Genomic DNA, 20,413 nt, shown 5'->3' on the forward strand with positions numbered 1-20,413 from the left:
TGTTTATTTTCTGTTTTATATACATAGATCATTTTTACTAGTGAGATTTTTCCGATCACTAGTAATATATATTTTTAACGTTAATCATATACCTAAATGTTTATATAACTATTTCAAATATATTAATTTTATAATTTACATGTTATAAATTAATCGATTGTTTAAAACCGTCAGATGTATTTGTCACTTCTTATTATATATTTATCTTATTGTATTTGAATCTAGTTATTAAACAAATTAATATATTCATGAGAAAATATATTTAAAATTATTTTGTATTTAATTTATGCTAAATTCTGATCCGCTCTTCAAAGGTGGATTTTCTTTTACCAATATCTTTTATGCTTATTCATTTTAGATAATATATTATTGTATATACAAAGTCTAAGATATGTTAATTTTTAGACATGTATAATATAGTTTACTAATTTTAAGTTGTTATGTCATCGAATAATATTTTTAACATAAGTAGTTTATATTTATGAAAATAAAATTTATAAAATTATCAAGAGAAGTTGATTCCCAAATATATTTGACAACTATCTGAATCTTAAAACGGATCGGCTAAGTAAAATGAGAGTTATGACCAATGTAGGTGATTTATAAATTCTTGTGTCAAAGGCTTAAGAGAAAGTAGAGGTAGGATCGGAGTCTTACATAAGGAAATAACACGAGTCTATAACAACATTAACTTGAGAAAATAATATAACTGTGTTCCTACTCCATGACCCCGTTGGTCTTGAATCTTAAAGATATACTAGTTGTTGTGCTAATCACGGACGAGGCTTCTCTTCTCATTTGGCTTCTTCCATCTTCACATCAACACTTCCACTAGCTTCTCCAGTGTTCTCCTCTCCCTCCAACACATTCAGATCGACGCTTGCTCTCAAGGGTTTTGTCTCTTCGACCGAGTCCATCTCAACATTGTTTAGGTTCGGCTTGGTGTCTTCATTAGACTTGAGTTGATCAGATGGAGCCGAAAGGATTCTGCTAATGTTAGATTCTATGGAACGGAAGCACTCACCCAGTTTGCCATTAGACGGTTGGTTGTTCACATATGCTTGGACAGATTCACGAGCGTTCTCATCTAAATCTTTGCACATCTGGATAAGAGCAGATAGAGATTAGTGTTGAAATGATTCTAGACATTAGAGCCTGCCACCAAAAAGATAAAAACAAAGCTTACCTTGTTATAAAGTTGGGCTATCTCAACCCGCTCTTGGTTGTTGTCAGCAGCAGCAACCATAATTTCTTCTGAAGCTGCAGCGAGATTCATTCAGATTAGCTCACATTAGAACCAACAACTCCTAACCTAAAGGCAACTTGTGATGGACTTACTGATGGGCTCAGTCTTGGGAAGTGCCTGAAGCATTTCATCATCGACCTCGATAAAGCTGGCCCCCACTGTGTCAGTGACCTTTGGTTCAGCTTCTGGTTCTTCACTAGGCACAGACGATGAGCCGCCAAGCCCCTGCGCAACCAGAGATTCAATATAACTGAACAACGGCAAGCACAAGACATGCTAACAAATACGGACACTGCAACATACATAATAGTCCTCTGCATATTCGTAGTTCAACGCCTTCTCCAGAAGCAGAACTCGCTTTTTCACAAACTCGACAAGTCTTCTCTGCATGTCTCGGTAGTAGAACATGGAGTTTACTTGGCCCGCATCAGCAGGAGAAGCATTACTGTTCCCCGTAACACCACCTCCATGATTCTGTGCTCCCAGATTGGAGCTTCCGCTACCGTTTTGCCCTTGCAAGCCAGCTTGCTCCGCAGCAGACAAACTTATGTGAGGGAAATTCAGTTCTTTGCAGATAAGCTCTTGGATCCCCAACCCTTTGTCATCAACAATAGCTTGCCAGCGTCCGTACCCATGCCTAAAAAGATTTCAAGGAAAAAAGAAGGTAAATATGACGAGAGAATAAAACCATATAGTAGTGAAGGATTCATACTTTAAAACAGCACGAATCATTATTTTGTCATGTTCCTCCTTCCACACTTTTCCACTTCTCAGTCCTGGGAATCTTTCAAGAATGCGGTTGGGGAAAACAGGTTTCCCTGGATGATCTTCTACAAGTTTCATCTGTCAGATGAAATCACCAAAAAATACTGTATTAACTACATTGGTACAGGTCAAACTATAGCCTTGAAGGAACATATACATATATAGTGCTACATTATAGACTCAGAAGACAATTCAGAAATAAAATAGAGAAGCAAATTTAATAGGATTATAGACTCACCTTCTCCTGTACAAGCATAAGAACAGCAATTCTGACTAGAACATCTTCAATTCTAAGTCCTTCCTTGGGCACACCATCTATAGACAAAGCCCATTTGCAATTATATTGCCATTTGATTCAACAATCACATTTGACAAGCAGTTCAAAAAAATCAATTATAGTCACCTGAAAAGGTTGAAGAGTTTTCGTCAATATCTTCAGCAATGTGCTTCAAGAAGAGTACTCCGTATCTGAGAAACAAATCATCAATTGTCAACAACAGTGATGCGTCTGAAGAGAAGAGCATTAAAGAACTGAGTCAATAGTCAATACTCTTTTATTTCGTCATAGGTCTTCTGCTTCAAGCGAGGAACAAACTCCTTCCAGTCGTAATTTCCAACTCCAAACCTGCATATGTTTTTGCCAATGTACAACACAAGACTGAGGATATACTGATGCAAACAAACAGTCGAGTTTCTTGTGTCTAAAGGCCATTTATCGTAAAGAAGATATACCTCATCAACGTCTGTACAAAAATGGCCCTTTGACTCTGGTTGAAACCGAGTACTCTAAAAGACCTCCCTTCGCCTTCCATCAAAGGAGTTGGCTCCGAGTTATCTAAAACGCAAAAAAAAAGCATATCACTAGTTTTAACTTCACTTCAATTTTAAGAAACTGGTAATACCTCTGCCCTTTCTTCGGTATGGCCTTCTTCCCGTCTGAATTCCTTGTCCAGGTGCTTCACCATCTGTTGAATCGGCTTCGTAACTTTCATCTCCATCAGAGCTCACATCTTCCAAACCAGCAAGATCATCTTCTTCCACAGATACCAACTAGAGGAAATAATCAATAGAAGAATTAGAACAATGTTGTTACATTTGGATAAGGGAGAACAAGAAGACACAGACCTGTTTGCGACTTCTTTTCCTCTTTCCAAGAGCATTAAGCTCCTCAGCCTGCTGCACCTCAAATTTGTCTTTTAACAACTCCTCCCAATAACTTGCCCTTTCGCCTGCTGAAGATTTGTTTTCCGCAGCAACTCTCTGTGCCTCCAATGCTGCCGCCTCATTTTCATCTATATACTCAAAATTCGCCACCTAAACAGGTAGAAAATAAAATCTTTATAAATATAAGTAGCACTAAATAGAGATATTGTAAAACAATGTTTATGCATTTCAAGTGTTAAATAATCTCGAAACCGAACCATAAGAACCGCAACCACATTGCCATTTGATTCAACAATGTCTATAGCCTATTTATAATATGATCCACTATATCACATGCCTTCATTTTACATCAAAATGTGCCATACGACAAAAATTTACAATAACCAACAATTAAGCAAAACAAAAGAGGTAACATGAAGCAATGCAGGACACAGCATTATGTTCCAGCTAAGTCTAAAGACCACGCAAATCATTCATTCAATCACATATAATTCAGAATTCAAAGAAACATAACAAACTGGCTCAAACAACATCAGAGCAAGCATAAACTTTTAAACCAACTCAGCATCACCAAGATCTTCAAAACTTAACATGTAACAGTTTGACAAGAGTGCGCACAACAGAGAGATTTAGATAAGCCACTCAGGAGCTGAATACCATGTAATATAGGAACACAATTATATAAAACTCCAATGGAATATCAAAACCAGTATTAAATGGTCAAGTTATGCTAATAGAAGAAGAAGAGGAAACAAACCTTAAAAGCCTTTAAGAATCCATTCTCCTCTTCATCATCCACTGCGACCTCCTCTGCATCTACGATATCACGATCAAGCAGCCTGCAGAACAGAAAATGAAGAAAAATAAAGATCGCAGAAATTTGAAAACAGGACAAGAGGAAGGCGAGTAAAGAGTACATTACTTGTCTATAGCCGCATCATCGTAATGAATTTTTCCGGACTTCCCTGCTTCGTCATCTTCGCTAGCAAAAAGCTCCTTTGAACCATACCTGATGATGTCATCTAACTCTTCCTAAATTGCAGAGAGGAATATAAAACAAATAAGACTTGGTGAAAAACAATCAAACAAAGACAGAGTGGTTTTTATTTTCACGCAAACAAGTGGTGTTCTCCTTGATGTTTCTACCATCTAACACCACTCTGCTGAGAAATTTTGTAAAGGTGCATCTTCAAGCAAGAGAACTATACCTGATTGATGTTCTGTGTTTTCAGTTTCCCAACAACAAGATGCTCTAGAACCATCTTCTTTTTGGTCAACTGCATCATCCTTTCTTCAATGGTGCCTCGGTTTATGAGTCTGTAAATCATCACCTAAAGACAAAATATAAGGGTAACTTAGCAAAACAAGAGAAATGCTGAAAGTGCAAGTTCGCACCGCTAAGGATAAAAGTTAAAACCTTATTTCTTTGGCCAAGTCGATGTGCTCTAGCCATAGCCTGTAGATCAGCATGAGGGTTCCAGTCACTACAGAAGCAGAATAATGTGAGCAGCTGTTAACCATGACATAAACTGTCATCCACACAGAGGCTGATGTCTACTTCACTCACATTGTTTGCAAATAAAATTTTCTTCCGCTGCCTTAGAAACTTATATGTTCAGACAACGTTTTTTTTTTTTTTTGAGAAAACCGAGTCATTTGAAAATGAGCATTGTAAATCCAATTTATCATGAAATTGACCCAAATAAGCTCCTCTAACTGCTTGACACTATAACTATGGGAAGCAGGAAATGATACTAGAACGATGAGATTCAAACCTGTCATATATGATTACTGTATCGGCAGTTGCAAGATTAATTCCTAAGCCACCAGCTCTTGTGGAGAGCAAAAAACAGAATCTGCTAGAGTTTACGGCATTAAACCGATCTATGCGTATTTGCCGCTCAGCTCCTCCAACCTTTCCATCGATTCGCTCATAACTCCATTCCTGAAAAAGACAAGAAAACAAACTTTCAAATAAATGTGATACGAAAGTTTTTCGTTAATTGCATTCTAAATACATGTGATAAAAGCGAGTCAGTAATAGCAACGGTAACAATAATAACCCAAGAAATACAAAACTAATCTTCGAGCGGATAAAGAAGCTATATTGCCGACGAAGCTAATTTGAAAAATAAAATAAAAAATGAGCTGATTCTATAGTTGCCAAACGGTATTATAGAGAAAAAAACAAGAATGATAATCTACTGAAACAGAAAGTACCTTATAGGAACAATAGTCTTCAAGCAAGTCAAGCATGTGCTGGAACTGTGTGTATATGAGAACTCGGTGTCCTTGCTCTTTCAGCTTGACCATCATTTTGTCTAACAGTTGCAGCTTTCCACAAGATTCCACAAGTTTCCTATGATAACAATTAAGAAGACGTTAATGCAAAAGTTAGCACAAGACTTCAACACCATAGAATCCGGCTCAAATTTTGTAGTCCATTTAGGGAAATGAAACGTTACTTGAAAGCTTCATTTGCGTCGTGAATTACAGGTTCAACACCTTCCAGCATGTAAGGATGGCAGCAAACTTTTCGCAGTTCCATCATTATGTTATTAAGAGAAATCTGTAAACAGAGTTAAACATATGCACAATCACCAGACAAATTACAGTACAAGTTGGTTCCTACTCCAACTATGAGGTATATGGATCTGAAACACTTACTTGAGCGCCCCCTTTTTTGGTCAATACTTGATAGTTACGAGACAAAATAGCCTTGTAATATTCTTTTTGCTCGCTGCTTAAATCAACACGCAAAATGAGCTCCTTCTTAGGGGGCATGTCTTTCATTACGTCTTTCTTGACCCCTACAAAATACAATACAACATCATAAAGCTGTTACTTTGTCAATGATTCGAAAAGATTGTTTTGGTATGTACTTCTGAGCAAATGTGGAGCCAACATTCTGTGGAGTCTTGAAATCTGCTCCTCTTGATTAATATCTTTGAACTCCTCCTGGAACTCCTCTAAACTGCCAAACTGCAAGTATAAAAGCGCAATCAAATACATAAAATTCTAAGTACATCAAACTAATTTATCTCTCTGCTTATCCTTAGGCTACCTTCCCCGCGTCAAGAAAATGCATGAGCATGAAAAGTTCATCCAAGTTGTTCTGAAAAGGCACCACATAATCATTAGCCACGTTGATATTTTGGCCACATGAATTAAAGGGGAACCAAGCCAATGACCAACCTGAAGTGGTGTTCCTGTCAGAAGGATACGATGGTTACTTGAATACTGCGTCAACGAAGAGAACAGCTTTGAATCCTTATTCTTCAGTCGATGGCCTTCATCAACAATCTGACCAAGATAATTCATACTTCATCGACAATCTAACCATGAAAGAGAAAAGAGAGATGACTGAAAGAGAAATAATGTCTCATTAGGGAACAAGACTTACCATGCATTCCCACTTAATTGGTTTAAGAACTGCTGTGTCTAGGTTGATCATCTCATACGATGTGAGGAGGACATCAAACTTTATTCTTTTTTGCTTGTTTTCACTACTGCTTTGTCCAGATTTCTTCTTCTTCATCTTTTGCTGGCCTTTGGGAAAGTAAAACTCGTGTTCTCTAATAACGGCTCGAGCTTGCGAAGTGCCGAAATACATAACCTGACAGAGAAGATCATTCCAGCAGCAAACAAAAAAAATACATACCACAAGAGGCACAAATGATGCATACATACCACATTCATCTGCGGGGCCCATGTGGCGAACTCTCTCTCCCAGTTCCTCAGAGTCGAGAGTGGAGCGATCACCAAATGCGGGATGAGGTTCTCCTCGAAAAGCGAAGCTAAAAGGGCAATGCTTTGAATTGTTTTGCCTAGCCCCATTTCATCAGCAAGGATAACATGTGTCTGCTTTGACCACGAGAAGCGCAAAAAATTGAGCCCCTCAAGCTGATAGGGATGCAACAAACCTTCAACAGCAAGAAAGCAGTTAAGACATTGTACAATATCCTTACAGGTAACGCATATGAAAGGCGATCCAAAAATACCTTTGAGGAACTCAGGACTATGATCAAACTGTTGAAAGTCTTTGGGATTTCTTCTATGGTCGACATCTTTACTACCTCTGCGAGTCCTGGAATTGATATCCTTGAACCTTTGGATCTCATTCTGGAACGTCGAGATGTCTGATTCCGATTCCCAATAACACTCATCATAAGAAAGCTCTTTATACTTTACGAGATATTGCTCCTCGCCATCTTCTTCTCTGTAACATATCATTAATCATGATTCAGGAAACTCAGTAGATGAAAAACGTCTAAACTTTATATTTTCCATCTGTTAAAACCTGTAGGCGAGAATCCGATCAACGGTGGTCCACTCAGGACGAATGGCGACGAAATCATCTTCGTTGTTGTTGGATGATTCCAGCTTCTGACGGTGAAAGTTGTTCACCCTGGTTTTTAGACGGTGATTGGTCTTATAAGCCTTGACAAACTCCTTCTCAGGCACCCTGTGATTTAGTAAAAGAGATATTATTTTACAAAAAAAGACATTTAAAACAATACAAAGAAAGAAAGAAAGAGACAGTACCAAGAGCAGTGAAGGTATGATAATCCCTTCCACTTGACGAGATACTGTTTCACAGAAACTTGCTTTGGTGCCGCATCGGAGGAGTCTTGTTCATCGGATATGGTAGGACGCATCTCACAGTCCAATATCTTATCCATCTCACTAAGAGGACTAACCTGCAAACATATTTTAATTAAAAAAAAAAACATTCTCAGTGAGTTCCATCATAAACACAATAACGAACAAATTCAATATCTTACGCATTCAGGGCATCTCCAATTCTCAACAGAAGCATCCTTAAGAGGCGGAATAAGGCATTTAGCATGGTAAGCGTAAGTGCAGGTGTTGCAGCTCACAAGATTTGCACTTTCGCCACAAGCTTGGCATGCATTTTCTTTCTGTGCATCCAGAGAAAACAACTAAAGAATTAAAACAGACAGAAACTAAGAAAGCTGAATTAATTAAGTAAGTAGGAGGAGAGACAAACAAACCGCGTCGGTTCTGACAATAGCCTCAACTTGCTCAAAGGTCCTGTCTTTTTTGGGAGCATAGTCCTCATCATCAGACTCATCTAGGTTGTAAACTGGTTTCCTGTCTGATCTTAAACGAAGCCTCTCCACTAAGCTACTCATTTTTTTTTGTTCTGCACACAAAAATCTCAAGAGTGTATAAAACTTTTTCAGAATTAGGGTTTCTAATGGATGCAAAACATCAGAGTAAACTTCGATTTCCAAATCTACGAAGATCGAGACAAAGCTTAAGCAAACCCTAACCCAAAAGAGAAACCCAGAAAAAAGTATCAATTTTTGAGTTTCTGAATGTAAGTAATTGAACTAATGGTAACGATCCGTTCTTGCAATTCATGGAAAGATCGAAACTTTCCAACATTTTTCAAGCTCAAATTGTACAAAAAGAAAGAAGCTGAGAGAAAAGGGGAAGGAGATTGAGAAGTTCGCAAAAAGATTTAATGTTTTCCAGAAAAGCGGTGTGAAGAGAAAGAGAGTGAGTGAGAGAGAGAGGGAAGGAGACGGACCTTAGATATGTTGGGATCTGTTTCAGAGGAGAAGTAATCTCCCAAAACCTGATAATCAGACAAGGCGGATTCTTACCGATAACTGTTGTTCTATTTATGTTTCGGTTTTTACTCTTTTAGGTTTTTAATATAAGATAAGTAGAGGCCCAATAACCATAAAACGAAGAAATTAAGTTAAAACCCATAAAACCAAGATCTTAAATTAAAAGATTAACTGAATATACAATATGTGCTTCTTGAAGCTATGTTATTTCAATAGTTAGACTAATGATTCATTAATGACTTTACACCATGAAATCTAAGGTTCAAATTCCAAAAAAATACAAATTATGCATATCATAGAAATAAGTATTACAAAAGATTTTAACATAGTGAAAAAAACGATTAATAGTGTAGTTATGTAGAATTGTCGGTTGTATAATCGTATATTTTATATTCTCGTAGTTTGTAATATTATAATTAAATATGCATTAAAATAGTTTATATATGTGCACATATTTTTTCAACGCATGTTTCCCTATTCTTTTGGAATATCAAGACAAATGAATTCACTTTAGTAAGAGAGTGATCTAATAACATACATGGCGTAAAACGAGGACTAGACTTGTTACTGTTGTATGGCCAAATTCAAGGATAGCAAAGACATCAGAAAGTGTGCAACTTGTTGTAGCTTGTGTCATCTGGATGTAATTGAATGGTAGATGAATTTGCAAGGAAAAGATATGTCAAATAGTCGATGAGATACATCACATCAACGAATGAATAGCTCCAATAAGTGGATGGAATTCATGTGTGTTGAACTAGTGTAAGATATGTTCACACTATATGGTGTTCTATGACACTATTATGTTTAGAGGTGTGTGTGTGTTTGGTGGTATAGTGTGATGAATAATGCTTTTGATGGCAAGGTAAGAACGCGGACTCACAAACTCGCTTACGTTTTTGTTTTGAAAATGGTTATTTTGAATCGTTTTCGAGTAACACTTGAAAATCAAGAATGACCTGAGCCACGTGTGATTTGGTTTTCATAAGAAACAGCCATGTGTACTTTATAAATTGATCAACAAATATTATATAATACTTATAATCTAAATTGATCAACAAATATTCTTTTGAAAATGGAGTTTTATGAATTTTATTGTTGAAACAAAAATTGCAAGGTAAAAGACAACAACATGATGGAAGAAGGCACCCTTACCGTCCAAGGTAGCACATCGATTCCTTCTATAGGGAGAGATGCTTTGCAAGCTGAAGCACAAGCCTTGTTAATGGCGGTATAGCCTTAACATGGGTGGGCTAACCATTGGTTGCCCATGTCCAAATACAAATGAGTCTATTTTGGTGACACTCATTTGTTTATACGGATTATAAATGGATAAGAATCACAAGACCAATGGACAATGTGCATTAGTGGATGTAGACTATGTGGACGCGGTCGGTCCAATGATCACAAAAAGCTAGGGTTTCTAAAATTTGAGTTTTTTTGCTAAAACCGCAAAATCGAGCTTTTCTGCTAAAATTTCAATATCAATTTTTTCCGCCAAAACCGTAAAATCAAGTTTTCCCGCTAAAAAAGCAAAATTGAGTTTTCCGTCAAAATCGAAAAATTGAGTTTTCCGCTAAAATTCAAATATCAAGTTTTCCTGCAAAAATTACAAAACAAATTTTTCTGTCAAAACGGTAAAACAAAATTTCCCGCAAAAACTTATTTTCTCATGAAACCACAAAACAAAATTTCCTGCAAAATAAGTTATGAAATTATGTACGAACTTATGCTATTTATGTGGTCTTTTGAACTTATGTATTGTTGTATTTATGGATTTATGGGTAAATTTTAATTTTATGAACTTGTATTTGTATTTGTATTTGTAATTGTAAGTTTATAAATTGAAGTAAGTAATTAATAATCATTTGAGACATATGTGAATAAGTGGTAACATATTATAAAAATCATCCATATGGTTTGTACATTGTAGTGTTCTACTTTATAATATGACGTAAGATGCGATGAATTAAGTAATTAATAATTATTTGAGCCATATGTGAATAAGTGGTAACATATTATAAAAATTTGTTATATGGTCCGTTATGGATTTCATGGCATGTAAACATGAGTGTTACTGGATTTGGTCATTAATAAACATAGTCCTTAATAGACATGAACACTTTCTATCCATAAACAATAAATGAACAAATGGATATAGACCTATTGATGTGGACTAACTTAGTTTACAGATCTAAATGGCGGTTCAGCAAATAAAACGATTTGAGAATGTAGAGTATGTGATCCATAACTAGCTTTTGGTCAATAGCATTGGGCAATTTACCTCCCAGGAAGAAACTCAAAGCAATGCTGGAGATACAATGCCCGTTATTATCCAAAAATCAGATGTATACTTTCCATTATGCTCCTAGAAGACTACTACTGCCTCATGTAGACAATTTGGCCAAAAAGGCTCGTATAAATAGCCAACCTTGGGTAATTTCATGACCAAATTAGTCTTCACTTGTTGTACTCTTATTAATATCAATGAAAATGTTGACCAAGAAAATGATTTGGAAGGTATCAAATTAAATTGAACATATAAAACAAGTTGGAAAAAAACACCAAGGTGTATTGCGAAGTGGTGAAATAGGAAGGTTCGAGATGGAAAGAATACTTCTACACACTTCTTCTTTGCCTCTTCTCCAAGCATCCCCCAAAAGAACAAAAAAAAAAAAAAAAAAAAAAAAATCAAAACTCATATAATCTTCTCCCAGCGAAAATCTCCGTCGCCTTTTGATAAAACCCCTTCTACACGTTCGTCGCCCCTTAGCTTGCTTCTTCAACAATCTCTCATGGCGTCCAGGAGACTATCCAAGTCCGCTTCGGCAGCCATCAGGGCGTATCACGCTTTCTCCACACCCTCTCTCCTCCTCCGTCATCGCGCTATCTCCGCCGCCTCTGCTCACCACTTCACATCGCGTTCCTCTCCCACCTCCTCTCTTCTCCTGCCTAATTTCTCAATCGGAGCTCCCGTAAACGCCGCAAATTCGATCGCTCATGGCCGACAACTGCTACCTCTTCCTTTCCAATTCCTTTCTCCGCGCCGCTTCTCCGCCACCGCAGCTCAGGTTTCGTGTTTCCGTCGATTTGATTTTCTGTGAGAAAGTTTGAATCTTTTCGAATGATTTTGTCCTGTGTGTTTATGTGTGTAGACTAATCAGAACTCGTATACGGAGATGGCTTGGGAAGGGATTCTCAACGCCTTCGACGCGGCTCGCGTCTCTAAGCAGCAGATCGTGGAGTCTGAGCATTTGATGAAAGCTCTCTTGGAGCAAAAAGACGGTCTCGCCAGGAGGATATTCGCAAAGGCTGGGATCGACAATAGCTCCGTTCTCCAGGCTACTGACCTTTTCATATCTACACAGCCTAAGGTGTTTGTTTGTTTGTTTGTTAGCCTTTCATGCTTTCTTTCTCACTAAGGCTTCGTGATTTTTTTAACTTAGTTTTGTTTTGTTTCGTTCGTGACGGTTAAGGTTACTGGTGATACCAGTGGACAGGTGCTAGGGTCGTCTCTTAGTACTGTGTTGCAAAACGCGGAGAGGTATAAGAAGGAGTTTCAAGATGATTACGTGTCTGTTGAACACCTTCTGCTGGCGTTTTATTCGGATAAAAGGTTTGGGCAAGAGTTTTTCAAGAACCTGAAACTTAAAGAGGAGGCCTTGAAGGAAGTTATTAAAGACGTCCGCGGTAGTCAACGAGTTACTGATCAAAGTAAGTTAACACTTGTCAGGCCTGTGACAAAAAGATAGTATCATCATCATCATTGAACGTTTTTGTTACCCTGCACATGTATGTAGATCCTGAAGGAAAGTATGATGCACTTGAAAAGTATGGGAATGATTTAACTGAGATGGCCAGACGAGGAAAACTCGATCCTGTCATTGGAAGGGATGATGAGATTCGGCGGTGCATCCAGATATTGTGCAGGAGGACGAAAAACAATCCTGTTATCATCGGTGAGCCTGGTGTTGGCAAAACTGCAATCGCTGAAGGGTAAGAAGCCTTTTGCACTAATGATTTTACTCTATCTTCTGACGACTTTTAGTGAGGGATTTTTTTAACTTCTTCCTCAGGTTGGCGCAGCGGATTGTACGAGGGGATGTCCCTGAACCTCTCATGAATAGGAAGGTTTGCCCCAATTTCTCTTTTTTGTAATTAGTCTGTCAGTTTGTTTTACCTTTTCTCCTCTCTAAGGGGGAGATGATGATTATAACATGTTCTTGGCTTGGTTGGTTTGTCGTGTAGTTAATATCTCTTGACATGGGTTCACTGCTTGCTGGTGCCAAGTTTCGAGGAGATTTTGAGGAACGGTTGAAAGCAGTACTGAAGGAAGTCACTGCTTCCAATGGACAGACAATCTTGTTCATTGATGAAATTCACACTGTTGTCGGTGCAGGTACCTTTTATTTTTAACCACCAACTATAACAATAAGTGTGCATATTAATATGCTTTTACCTATCAAAAGATAATCGCATTGACATTTTAAGCTTGGAAAGACCTAGAAATGTGCTGGGGTTGATATTGTTTCGCTTGTGTAGGAGCTACCGGTGGAGCAATGGATGCGAGCAACCTCTTGAAACCAATGCTTGGAAGAGGTGAACTGAGATGCATCGGTGCTACTACACTGACCGAATACCGCAAATACATCGAGAAAGATCCAGCTCTGGAACGTAGGTTTCAACAAGTGTTATGTGGCCAACCATCTGTTGAAGACACCATTTCGATTCTTCGTGGGTTAAGAGAGCGGTACGAGTTACACCATGGTGTTAAAATATCAGACGGTTCCCTTGTTTCAGCAGCGGTTCTGTCAGACCGCTACATCACTGAACGCTTCCTGCCAGACAAAGGTATGAACAACTTGCACCTTGTTTAAAATCACTCTGAGAGCGGCATTGGTTTCTTATTAAGATGGAAGGCTGTTTGTTTTTGTTTCAGCTATTGATCTTGTTGACGAAGCTGCTGCAAAGCTGAAGATGGAGATCACTTCTAAACCAACTGAACTCGATGAAATAGACAGAGCTGTGATCAAACTGGAGATGGAGAAGCTTTCTTTGAAAAACGATACTGACAAAGCCTCAAAAGAACGGCTACATAAGATTGAGAATGATTTGACCGCTCTCAAAGAAAAACAGAAAGAACTCAGTGACCAATGGGAGCAAGAAAAGTCTCTCATGACTAGAATACGTTCATTTAAAGAAGAGGTACAAATCTTTGTATAGTACTTTTAGTGGTTGCTTAATGTCCTTCTAAATTTGTTTTATGTTTTTATAGATCGATCGTGTGAACCTGGAAATCGAATCTGCTGAACGTGAATATGATCTACAACGCGCTGCTGAGCTCAAGTATGGAACACTTATGTCCCTTCAACGCCAATTAGAAGAAGCTGAGAAAAATCTCACCAAGTTCAGAGAGTCTGGACAGTCATTACTCCGGGAAGAGGTAACCGATCTTGACATAGCAGAGGTAGTAAGCAAGTGGACCGGTATTCCACTGTCGAATCTTCAGCAGTCAGAGAGAGAGAAGCTGGTGATGTTGGAACAAGTGCTCCACAAGAGAGTTGTTGGTCAAGACATGGCTGTAAAATCAGTATCAGATGCTATCCGGCGTTCAAGGGCCGGTCTCTCTGATCCTAACCGTCCAATAGCCAGTTTCATGTTCATGGGTCCAACAGGTGTTGGTAAAACCGAGCTCGCCAAAGCTCTGGCCGGATACCTTTTCAACACTGAAAACGCGATAGTGAGGATCGACATGAGCGAGTACATGGAGAAATTCTCGGTCTCGCGGCTCGTTGGTGCACCACCTGGCTATGTCGGTTATGAAGAAGGTGGGCAGTTGACTGAAGCTGTTCGCAGGAGACCCTACTCAGTGGTTTTGTTCGATGAGATCGAGAAAGCCCATCCTGATGTATTCAATATCCTATTGCAGCTTCTTGACGATGGAAGGATAACTGATTCTCAAGGGAGGAGAGTGAGTTTCACAAACTGTGTTGTGATTATGACATCTAATATAGGATCCCACCACATACTCGAGACTCTCGGCAACAGTGAAGACGGCAAAGAAGCAGTGTATGAGTTGATGAAGCGGCAGGTTGTGGACTTGGCAAGACAAACTTTCAGGCCAGAGTTCATGAACAGAATCGATGAGTACATTGTCTTCCAGCCGCTAGATTCAAAAGAAATCTCCAAAATCGTTGAGTTGCAGGTAATTTATAATTATTAACTTGTTTACACCCCAATTTGGTTTGGTATTTGATGTATTGTAACCATGTGGTGTAGCTGGAACGAGTGAAGAACAGGATGGAACAAAAGAAAATAAAGCTTCAGTACACAAAAGAAGCAGTGGATCTTCTTTCTCAGCTTGGGTTTGATCCCAACTATGGGGCAAGGCCTGTTAAGAGAGTGATCCAACAGATGGTGGAGAATGAGATCGCTGTTGAAGTTTTGAAAGGAGATTTTGCAGAGGAGGACACTATCCTTCTCGATGTTGACCAGACAAGCAACAAATTGGTCATCAAGAAGCTCGAGAACAATGCTCCTATCGAGGAAATGGCAGCTTGATTATACTATAAACAAGCGTTTTTGTAACTCTTTGTTCTATGTTCTGTAGATTCAGCTCTGTTTTCTGACACGTGCGGATGGAAGATGTTTAAAAGTTTTATCTCCTGCCGACAGAAGCAACACACCTACTTCTTTGTCCATAAGCATTTTGATTTAAAACTAGGAGCTCATGGAGAGTTCGTTGGCGAGAACTCCGAAGAGCTTTTCATTACAAAAGAAATTGATATTCTAACAGAAACTGTTTTTACAACTACGTATTGAAATAATTTTTAATCTATAATTGACAAGTGTTGTTGACAAAAAAAAAAAAAAAAAAAGACAAGTGTTTGTTGGGTTTTCATAACTTTCTCCTAAAACCGGTTTTCACTTTATTTTTAATTTAATCTTGAGAACATTTTCTTTTATATTTTCAAAAGAAATGTTCTTACTAATCTAATTTTTATGAGATGAACTTGAGAAAGCTAACAAAATCAAATCGGAGAAACGATTTAATAAATTAAATTAAACACGTTCTCATATCGCTAGAATTGAATCGGATCCCTTCTGTTTAATAGCCTCCGACATTGAAATCTTTGTTTATTTTTTAGAGTTCTCTTAGTAATTCTATTGTCTGGTGATTAATTGAGCGCATAACACTCTCATTAATGATAGTTTAGCTTACTAATTAGTTAGTGACTTTGAAATGTCAGTCGTGTCTTTTAATGGGGAAACAATCTGATACATCTGGCTTAGCCTGTTAAACAATTGAATTTTCAACTTTCAATTTAGTCTACCATCTTTTTATCTGGTTCAACAACTAATTCATATGGTCTAAAGGTTAAAGTTACTTTACGCTTTACAAAATGTCAATAAACTAAAGAGACATAGACCATGTACCTAAGTTTCCCAGCCCTAGGCATGAGTGGACCGACCTACTTGCAATCAAAGGCCCATAAATTTTATTTTTCTCCTCATATTTTTAGATTTACTAAATTTGAAGCAGTTCACTTATGTTTTTGACAACGACCTTTATGTTTGACACCTGTTAAATAATTCATCTAGGTCCGCCAGGATGTATGTATGCGTGCACCCTTTTTCCTCCGCCGTTGTATGCCAAGTTGATGAATATCTGACATGAGAATAAGCACGTAAAGTGGACTTGGATTTGATGTGATGATGCTGATGATGGAACTCGACTCTTGGGTATAAAAGGTGCAGTAAAGAGCTTGGCCCCATCACAGCGAGAGTTTGAAGTTCTTTTGTGATCCATCAAGTGTTTGCTGGAAAAAGGTGTGTAGAGAAGTGATGTTTGAGACTGACTGTAGTCAACTAATTTGTGTTTTGGCCGACCAAAAAAGACTGGTCAGCGTTTTCATCCTTGTTGGTTCAGTTCAGTGTTTTTTCTTCCTACAGTCTTTGCTTCTTTTGCCGTTAACTTCGTTACTCCTTGTAAAACATTTTTCATGCTGATCTCATAACACAAGAGCATGTGACAGGTTTTTTTTCCTTCTCATGTGTTGTGTAATTGGGTTTGGCATTTTTTGGAGGTAGCCCTAAATTTTAATTATATGAAATTTACGTAACAAACAAACAAAACAAAAAAATGCTCACGCGAGCTTAGGACAAGTAATTAATAAAAAAAAAAAATCTATAAAGCTTATTTACTTTCTCCTCTGGTTTCGCTTCCAAATAAAAACAGAACAATTCTTTTGTATCTCTCTCTCTCTCTCTCTCTCTCTCTCCTTCATCAAGCTGCATAGAGCTGATCGGCGAAAATGGCCAAGTGTCACCGGAACAATGTAGATCCTCTCATCCTTCACCGCATTCCCTCCGCTTCTTCTTCCTCCACCTCCTTGAACTCCTTCTCCAGATCGACATTCCGCAGATTGATCCTGGACGCCATCAGCTGCGGCGGTAGCTCACGTCATCAGCGAGAACTCCAACAAGACGAAGATAAAACGACGATCGGAGGGGATGATTTAGCTACGAAATCAGAGAAGCTATGCGATCTGCTAAACTTAACGAAGATGGAGACGAAGAAAGAGGAAACGCTGGAGATTCTGAAACGCGTGGCTAAGGATTTACAAGCGGAAGAGACGGAGAGAGAGAAGAAAGTAATGGCAGCTAGTGAGGTTAGGCTGTTAGCGAAGGATGACGCGGAGGCGAGAGTGACGCTCGCCATGCTCGGTGCGATCCCTCCGCTCGTTAGCATGATCGACGATTCGCAAAACGAAGATGATCTGATTGCTTCTCTCTATGCTCTTCTCAATCTCGCAATCGGCAATGATGCGTAAGTCTCCAACTGCATGTTTAATTAAAACCATTTGTAACGGTCCGACAGTCCACAACTAACGAGCTTCCTTTTGATGCCTTATTTATTTTTGCAAGCCTAATGGACCGAATAAAAAAAATGATAATTTAATTTTTTGTTTTTTTTCAGGAACAAAGAAGCCATTGTTAGAGGAGGAGCCGTTCACAAAATGCTAAAGCTTATCGAATCGTCAAAGCCTCCTCCTAACCAAGCAATCTCCGAGGCCATCGTCGCGAACTTTCTTGGTTTAAGCGCGTTAGATTCGAACAAACCGATCATCGGTTCCTCTGGAGCGATCATCTTCCTAGCGAGAGCCCTGAAAACTAGTAGCTCGCAAGCTAGAGAAGACGCTCTTCGCGCTCTTTACAACCTCTCGATCCACCACCAAAACGTCTCGTTCATCCTCGAAACCGACCTCGTCCCTTTCCTCTTGAACGCGTTGGGAGACATGGAAGTCAGCGAGAGGATCCTCTCGGTCTTGACCAACGTGGTATCAGTGTCGGAAGGAAGAAAAGCGGTCGGAGAAGCGGTTGAAGCGTTTCCTATACTGGTCGACGTGTTGAACTGGAACGATTCGGAGAAGTGTCAAGAGAAAGCGGTTTACATTCTCATGTTGATGGCTCACAAGGGGTATGGAGACCGGAGGGCTATGATCGAAGCGGGTATTGAATCTTCGTTGCTTGAGCTGACGCTTGTGGGAAGCCCATTGGTGCAAAGGCGAGCTTCGAGGATACTAGAGTCCTTGAGAGCGGTCGACAAAGGGAAGCAAGTGTCGGCTCCGATCTATGGGATAACATGTTCTTCTTCTTCATCTTCGTTGAGCAGAGAGAGGAATCGTGAGATTAGGATGAGTGATGAGAGGAGGGCGGTGCAGCAGTTAGTGCAACAGAGTTTACAGAGCAACATGAAGAGGATTGTGAAGAGAGCTAATTTTCCACAAGACTTTGTTACTAATTCACAGCATTTTACAAAGAGCTTAACTTTCTAAACTTTGTAAAAGACATGTAAGTTGTTTTTTTCTTAAATTATATCATCATTAATCATTTTCCAATAAAATTGCTCTAGATTTTCTAGTAAAACCTAAGACATAGCTTTATCTTCGTCAGGTCATTTACCGCTACATAGTATACTAGGAGCTTTTAGAAATATGCTTTTCACTATTGAAGATTATTCACATAGAGATTGTCTTATTGAAACACATATTAAATAAGAGTATTTTAATCACAAATATAAATATTCTACGATTTTGAGTTCAACAAGAAAAGTTGTGCTTCTGATTACGATAAATTTGCTTCCTGAGCATGCTTGGATTAGGTCTAGTGTCATGGTAGTTAACTTTCTATCTAAGATTAGGTCAGTGACAGTGGCATCGAGTGTAATTACGAGGAAAATCAGTGGTATTAGTAGAGTGTGATCGGGATCCTCACATGCATCAATAAGTTTTTATATTTTCTCTACATTTTTTTGAACAAAATAAAAACTGATATCTTACAATTATTTTCTATTAAGCATGCATTGGTCCACTCGTGGATCGTGCATCTAGTAGTGTCTTTAAAATATAATGACTTTCTTATACCAATCTTCGTTGCACACTCGTGGGATTTGTGAATAACCGACAACCATTTTCGTACGTTGTTTGCTTTTTTATATATATACAAATACCATAAACATGTCATTCACGTAAATGTTTAATGGTTGTAATTTTTTTGTTAGGTTAATGAATTTAAGGGTACTATACTAGTATTGGCTGGCACTATTAAGCCATTAATTGAGAGTCTGAGACCACCGATTTCTAGATCTAATATGTGTAGTTTTGAAATAGGTTTTATTTCTTTTTCTAGGTTTTTGAATTCATTTATTTATTTATTGTTGTTGGTTTGGAGTTTAGATGCACCGACAAACTCGTGGTTGTGGAGCAAGAGGAAAATACAAAGGGCCGTCGTCGCATTCGCATTCACAATTTCATAGAAACAAGAAGGAAGCCACGCGACGTATGTCACAAGTCACAGACTCGCAATTAGTTACATTTTGTTTATTTTGTGGTAGTTTTTTTTTTTTTTGCTAACCGAGTATCCTGGCCCCACCCAGACTAGAGACCGAAGTGAGCATGGACGCTGTCAGGGCGTCACCACGTGGTTCACCGTGTAACGGTCTTCGGTCTCGGGTGCTGCAGCCCACATGTAAATTTCCGCAGTGGCCAAGGCTCGAACCCAGGGGCGGGCACTTCAGTTGGAGTTCCTATACCACTAGACCAAAGCAAACTTGGTTATTTTGCAGTAGTTCAAAACCTTGTTGGAAATATTCAGAAGAGATTCTTTTTCCAAACAAGTTTCCAATCCAAGGTTGGTATGAGAGCTATAGATTGAAATTTTCCTTACATTGTATATTAGATCAGATATAATTTCTCAGCGCATATGCACATTTTCTTTACAATTTGTGGTTTAAGGGATGGTGAGAGTGATATGTACTTGTGAATTAAGATGGAATATTTCGAAGGAGACGTGCATATTTATAAATATTATAATTTAAATGTATACGACAATTAGCATTTACACCAAAGAAAAATGTATTCGCCAAACATAAGAAACTGATGAGTTTCTTTATCACAATGTAGTTTTGTAATGTTTGTCAAAAAAGAAAATAAGAAAATTGTATATCACTTAACATTTTACACCAAAAAGAAAAAGAAAATAATAAGATAACACTATGAAATATGGACACGACATTTCCTAGGAAGAGAGGTATAGACATGGACATATATACACTAAGGTTGTTATGAACTTAGTT

General features: G+C 38.4%; 3 protein-coding genes across 6 annotated transcripts; 2 read left to right on the forward strand and 1 right to left on the reverse strand.

Moving 5' to 3' along the window:
* Positions 1-580: 580 nt before the first annotated feature.
* Positions 581-8,854, reverse strand: LOC106389773 (CHD3-type chromatin-remodeling factor PICKLE). Of its 3 annotated transcripts, none has more exons than XM_013830115.3 (30): positions 8,733-8,854; positions 8,191-8,342; positions 7,960-8,097; positions 7,721-7,875; positions 7,476-7,640; positions 7,177-7,394; positions 6,866-7,098; positions 6,579-6,791; positions 6,371-6,478; positions 6,240-6,290; positions 6,058-6,157; positions 5,843-5,985; positions 5,641-5,744; positions 5,396-5,534; positions 4,951-5,120; positions 4,593-4,659; positions 4,384-4,506; positions 4,098-4,207; positions 3,933-4,014; positions 3,137-3,325; positions 2,914-3,061; positions 2,744-2,846; positions 2,562-2,636; positions 2,415-2,479; positions 2,250-2,326; positions 1,959-2,089; positions 1,550-1,883; positions 1,339-1,471; positions 1,187-1,260; positions 581-1,103 (listed from the first exon to the last, which is right to left on the reverse strand). In XM_013830115.3, the coding sequence occupies exons 2-30, from the start codon at positions 8,329-8,331 to the stop codon at positions 795-797; spliced, it is 4,098 nt and encodes a 1,365-aa protein (XP_013685569.1). In that variant the 5' UTR covers positions 8,332-8,342; positions 8,733-8,854; the 3' UTR covers positions 581-794. The 3 variants fall into 3 exon arrangements, with proteins under 3 accessions (XP_013685569.1, XP_048620960.1, XP_022563232.1); XM_048765003.1 differs by lacking the exon at positions 8,733-8,854 and having other exon boundaries at positions 581-946; positions 1,025-1,103; XM_022707511.2 differs by lacking the exon at positions 8,733-8,854 and having other exon boundaries at positions 8,191-8,448.
* A 2,582-nt stretch (positions 8,855-11,436) lies between these two features.
* LOC106389772 (chaperone protein ClpB4, mitochondrial) lies at positions 11,437-15,440 on the forward strand. The gene is made up of 10 exons (XM_013830114.3): positions 11,437-11,846; positions 11,931-12,149; positions 12,252-12,489; positions 12,576-12,771; positions 12,852-12,906; positions 13,024-13,174; positions 13,318-13,626; positions 13,715-13,980; positions 14,051-14,980; positions 15,055-15,440. Exons 1-10 carry the CDS (start codon positions 11,571-11,573, stop codon positions 15,334-15,336), a joined length of 2,922 nt encoding a protein of 973 aa, XP_013685568.2. The 5' UTR covers positions 11,437-11,570; the 3' UTR covers positions 15,337-15,440.
* A 1,541-nt stretch (positions 15,441-16,981) lies between these two features.
* Positions 16,982-19,622, forward strand: LOC106389771 (U-box domain-containing protein 7-like). Of its 2 annotated transcripts, XM_048765006.1 has the most exons (3): positions 16,982-17,605; positions 17,756-18,630; positions 19,515-19,622. In XM_048765006.1, exons 1-2 carry the CDS (start codon positions 17,091-17,093, stop codon positions 18,612-18,614), a joined length of 1,374 nt encoding a protein of 457 aa, XP_048620963.1. In that variant the 5' UTR covers positions 16,982-17,090; the 3' UTR covers positions 18,615-18,630; positions 19,515-19,622. The 2 variants fall into 2 exon arrangements, with proteins under 2 accessions (XP_048620963.1, XP_048620962.1); XM_048765005.1 differs by lacking the exon at positions 19,515-19,622 and having other exon boundaries at positions 17,756-18,705.
* Positions 19,623-20,413: the final 791 nt, after the last annotated feature.

This window comes from Brassica napus, chromosome C8 (assembly GCF_020379485.1).
Source record: "Brassica napus cultivar Da-Ae chromosome C8, Da-Ae, whole genome shotgun sequence".
NCBI lineage: Eukaryota > Viridiplantae > Streptophyta > Magnoliopsida > Brassicales > Brassicaceae > Brassica > Brassica napus.

What these genes read in the sequence shown, in the direction of transcription:
- LOC106389772 (XM_013830114.3), top strand. Translation starts at nt 11,571, where the DNA reads ATGGCGTCCAGGAGACTATCCAAGTCCGCTTCGGCAGCCATCAGGGCG. An exon ending in TCAACGAGTTACTGATCAAA is followed by an intron (nt 12,490 to 12,575) that starts GTAAGTTAACAC and finishes ACATGTATGTAG; the next exon opens with ATCCTGAAGGAAAGTATGAT. An exon ending in TACGTTCATTTAAAGAAGAG is followed by an intron (nt 13,981 to 14,050) that starts GTACAAATCTTT and finishes ATGTTTTTATAG; the next exon opens with ATCGATCGTGTGAACCTGGA.
- LOC106389773 (XM_013830115.3), bottom strand. Translation starts at nt 8,331, where the DNA reads ATGAGTAGCTTAGTGGAGAGGCTTCGTTTAAGATCAGACAGGAAACCA. An exon ending in CTATTGTCAGAACCGACGCG is followed by an intron (nt 8,098 to 8,190) that starts GTTTGTTTGTCT and finishes CTGGATGCACAG; the next exon opens with AAAGAAAATGCATGCCAAGC. An exon ending in TAGCCCAACTTTATAACAAG is followed by an intron (nt 1,104 to 1,186) that starts GTAAGCTTTGTT and finishes GCTCTTATCCAG; the next exon opens with ATGTGCAAAGATTTAGATGA.
- LOC106389771 (XM_048765006.1), top strand. Translation starts at nt 17,091, where the DNA reads ATGGCCAAGTGTCACCGGAACAATGTAGATCCTCTCATCCTTCACCGC. An exon ending in CTCGCAATCGGCAATGATGC is followed by an intron (nt 17,606 to 17,755) that starts GTAAGTCTCCAA and finishes GTTTTTTTTCAG; the next exon opens with GAACAAAGAAGCCATTGTTA.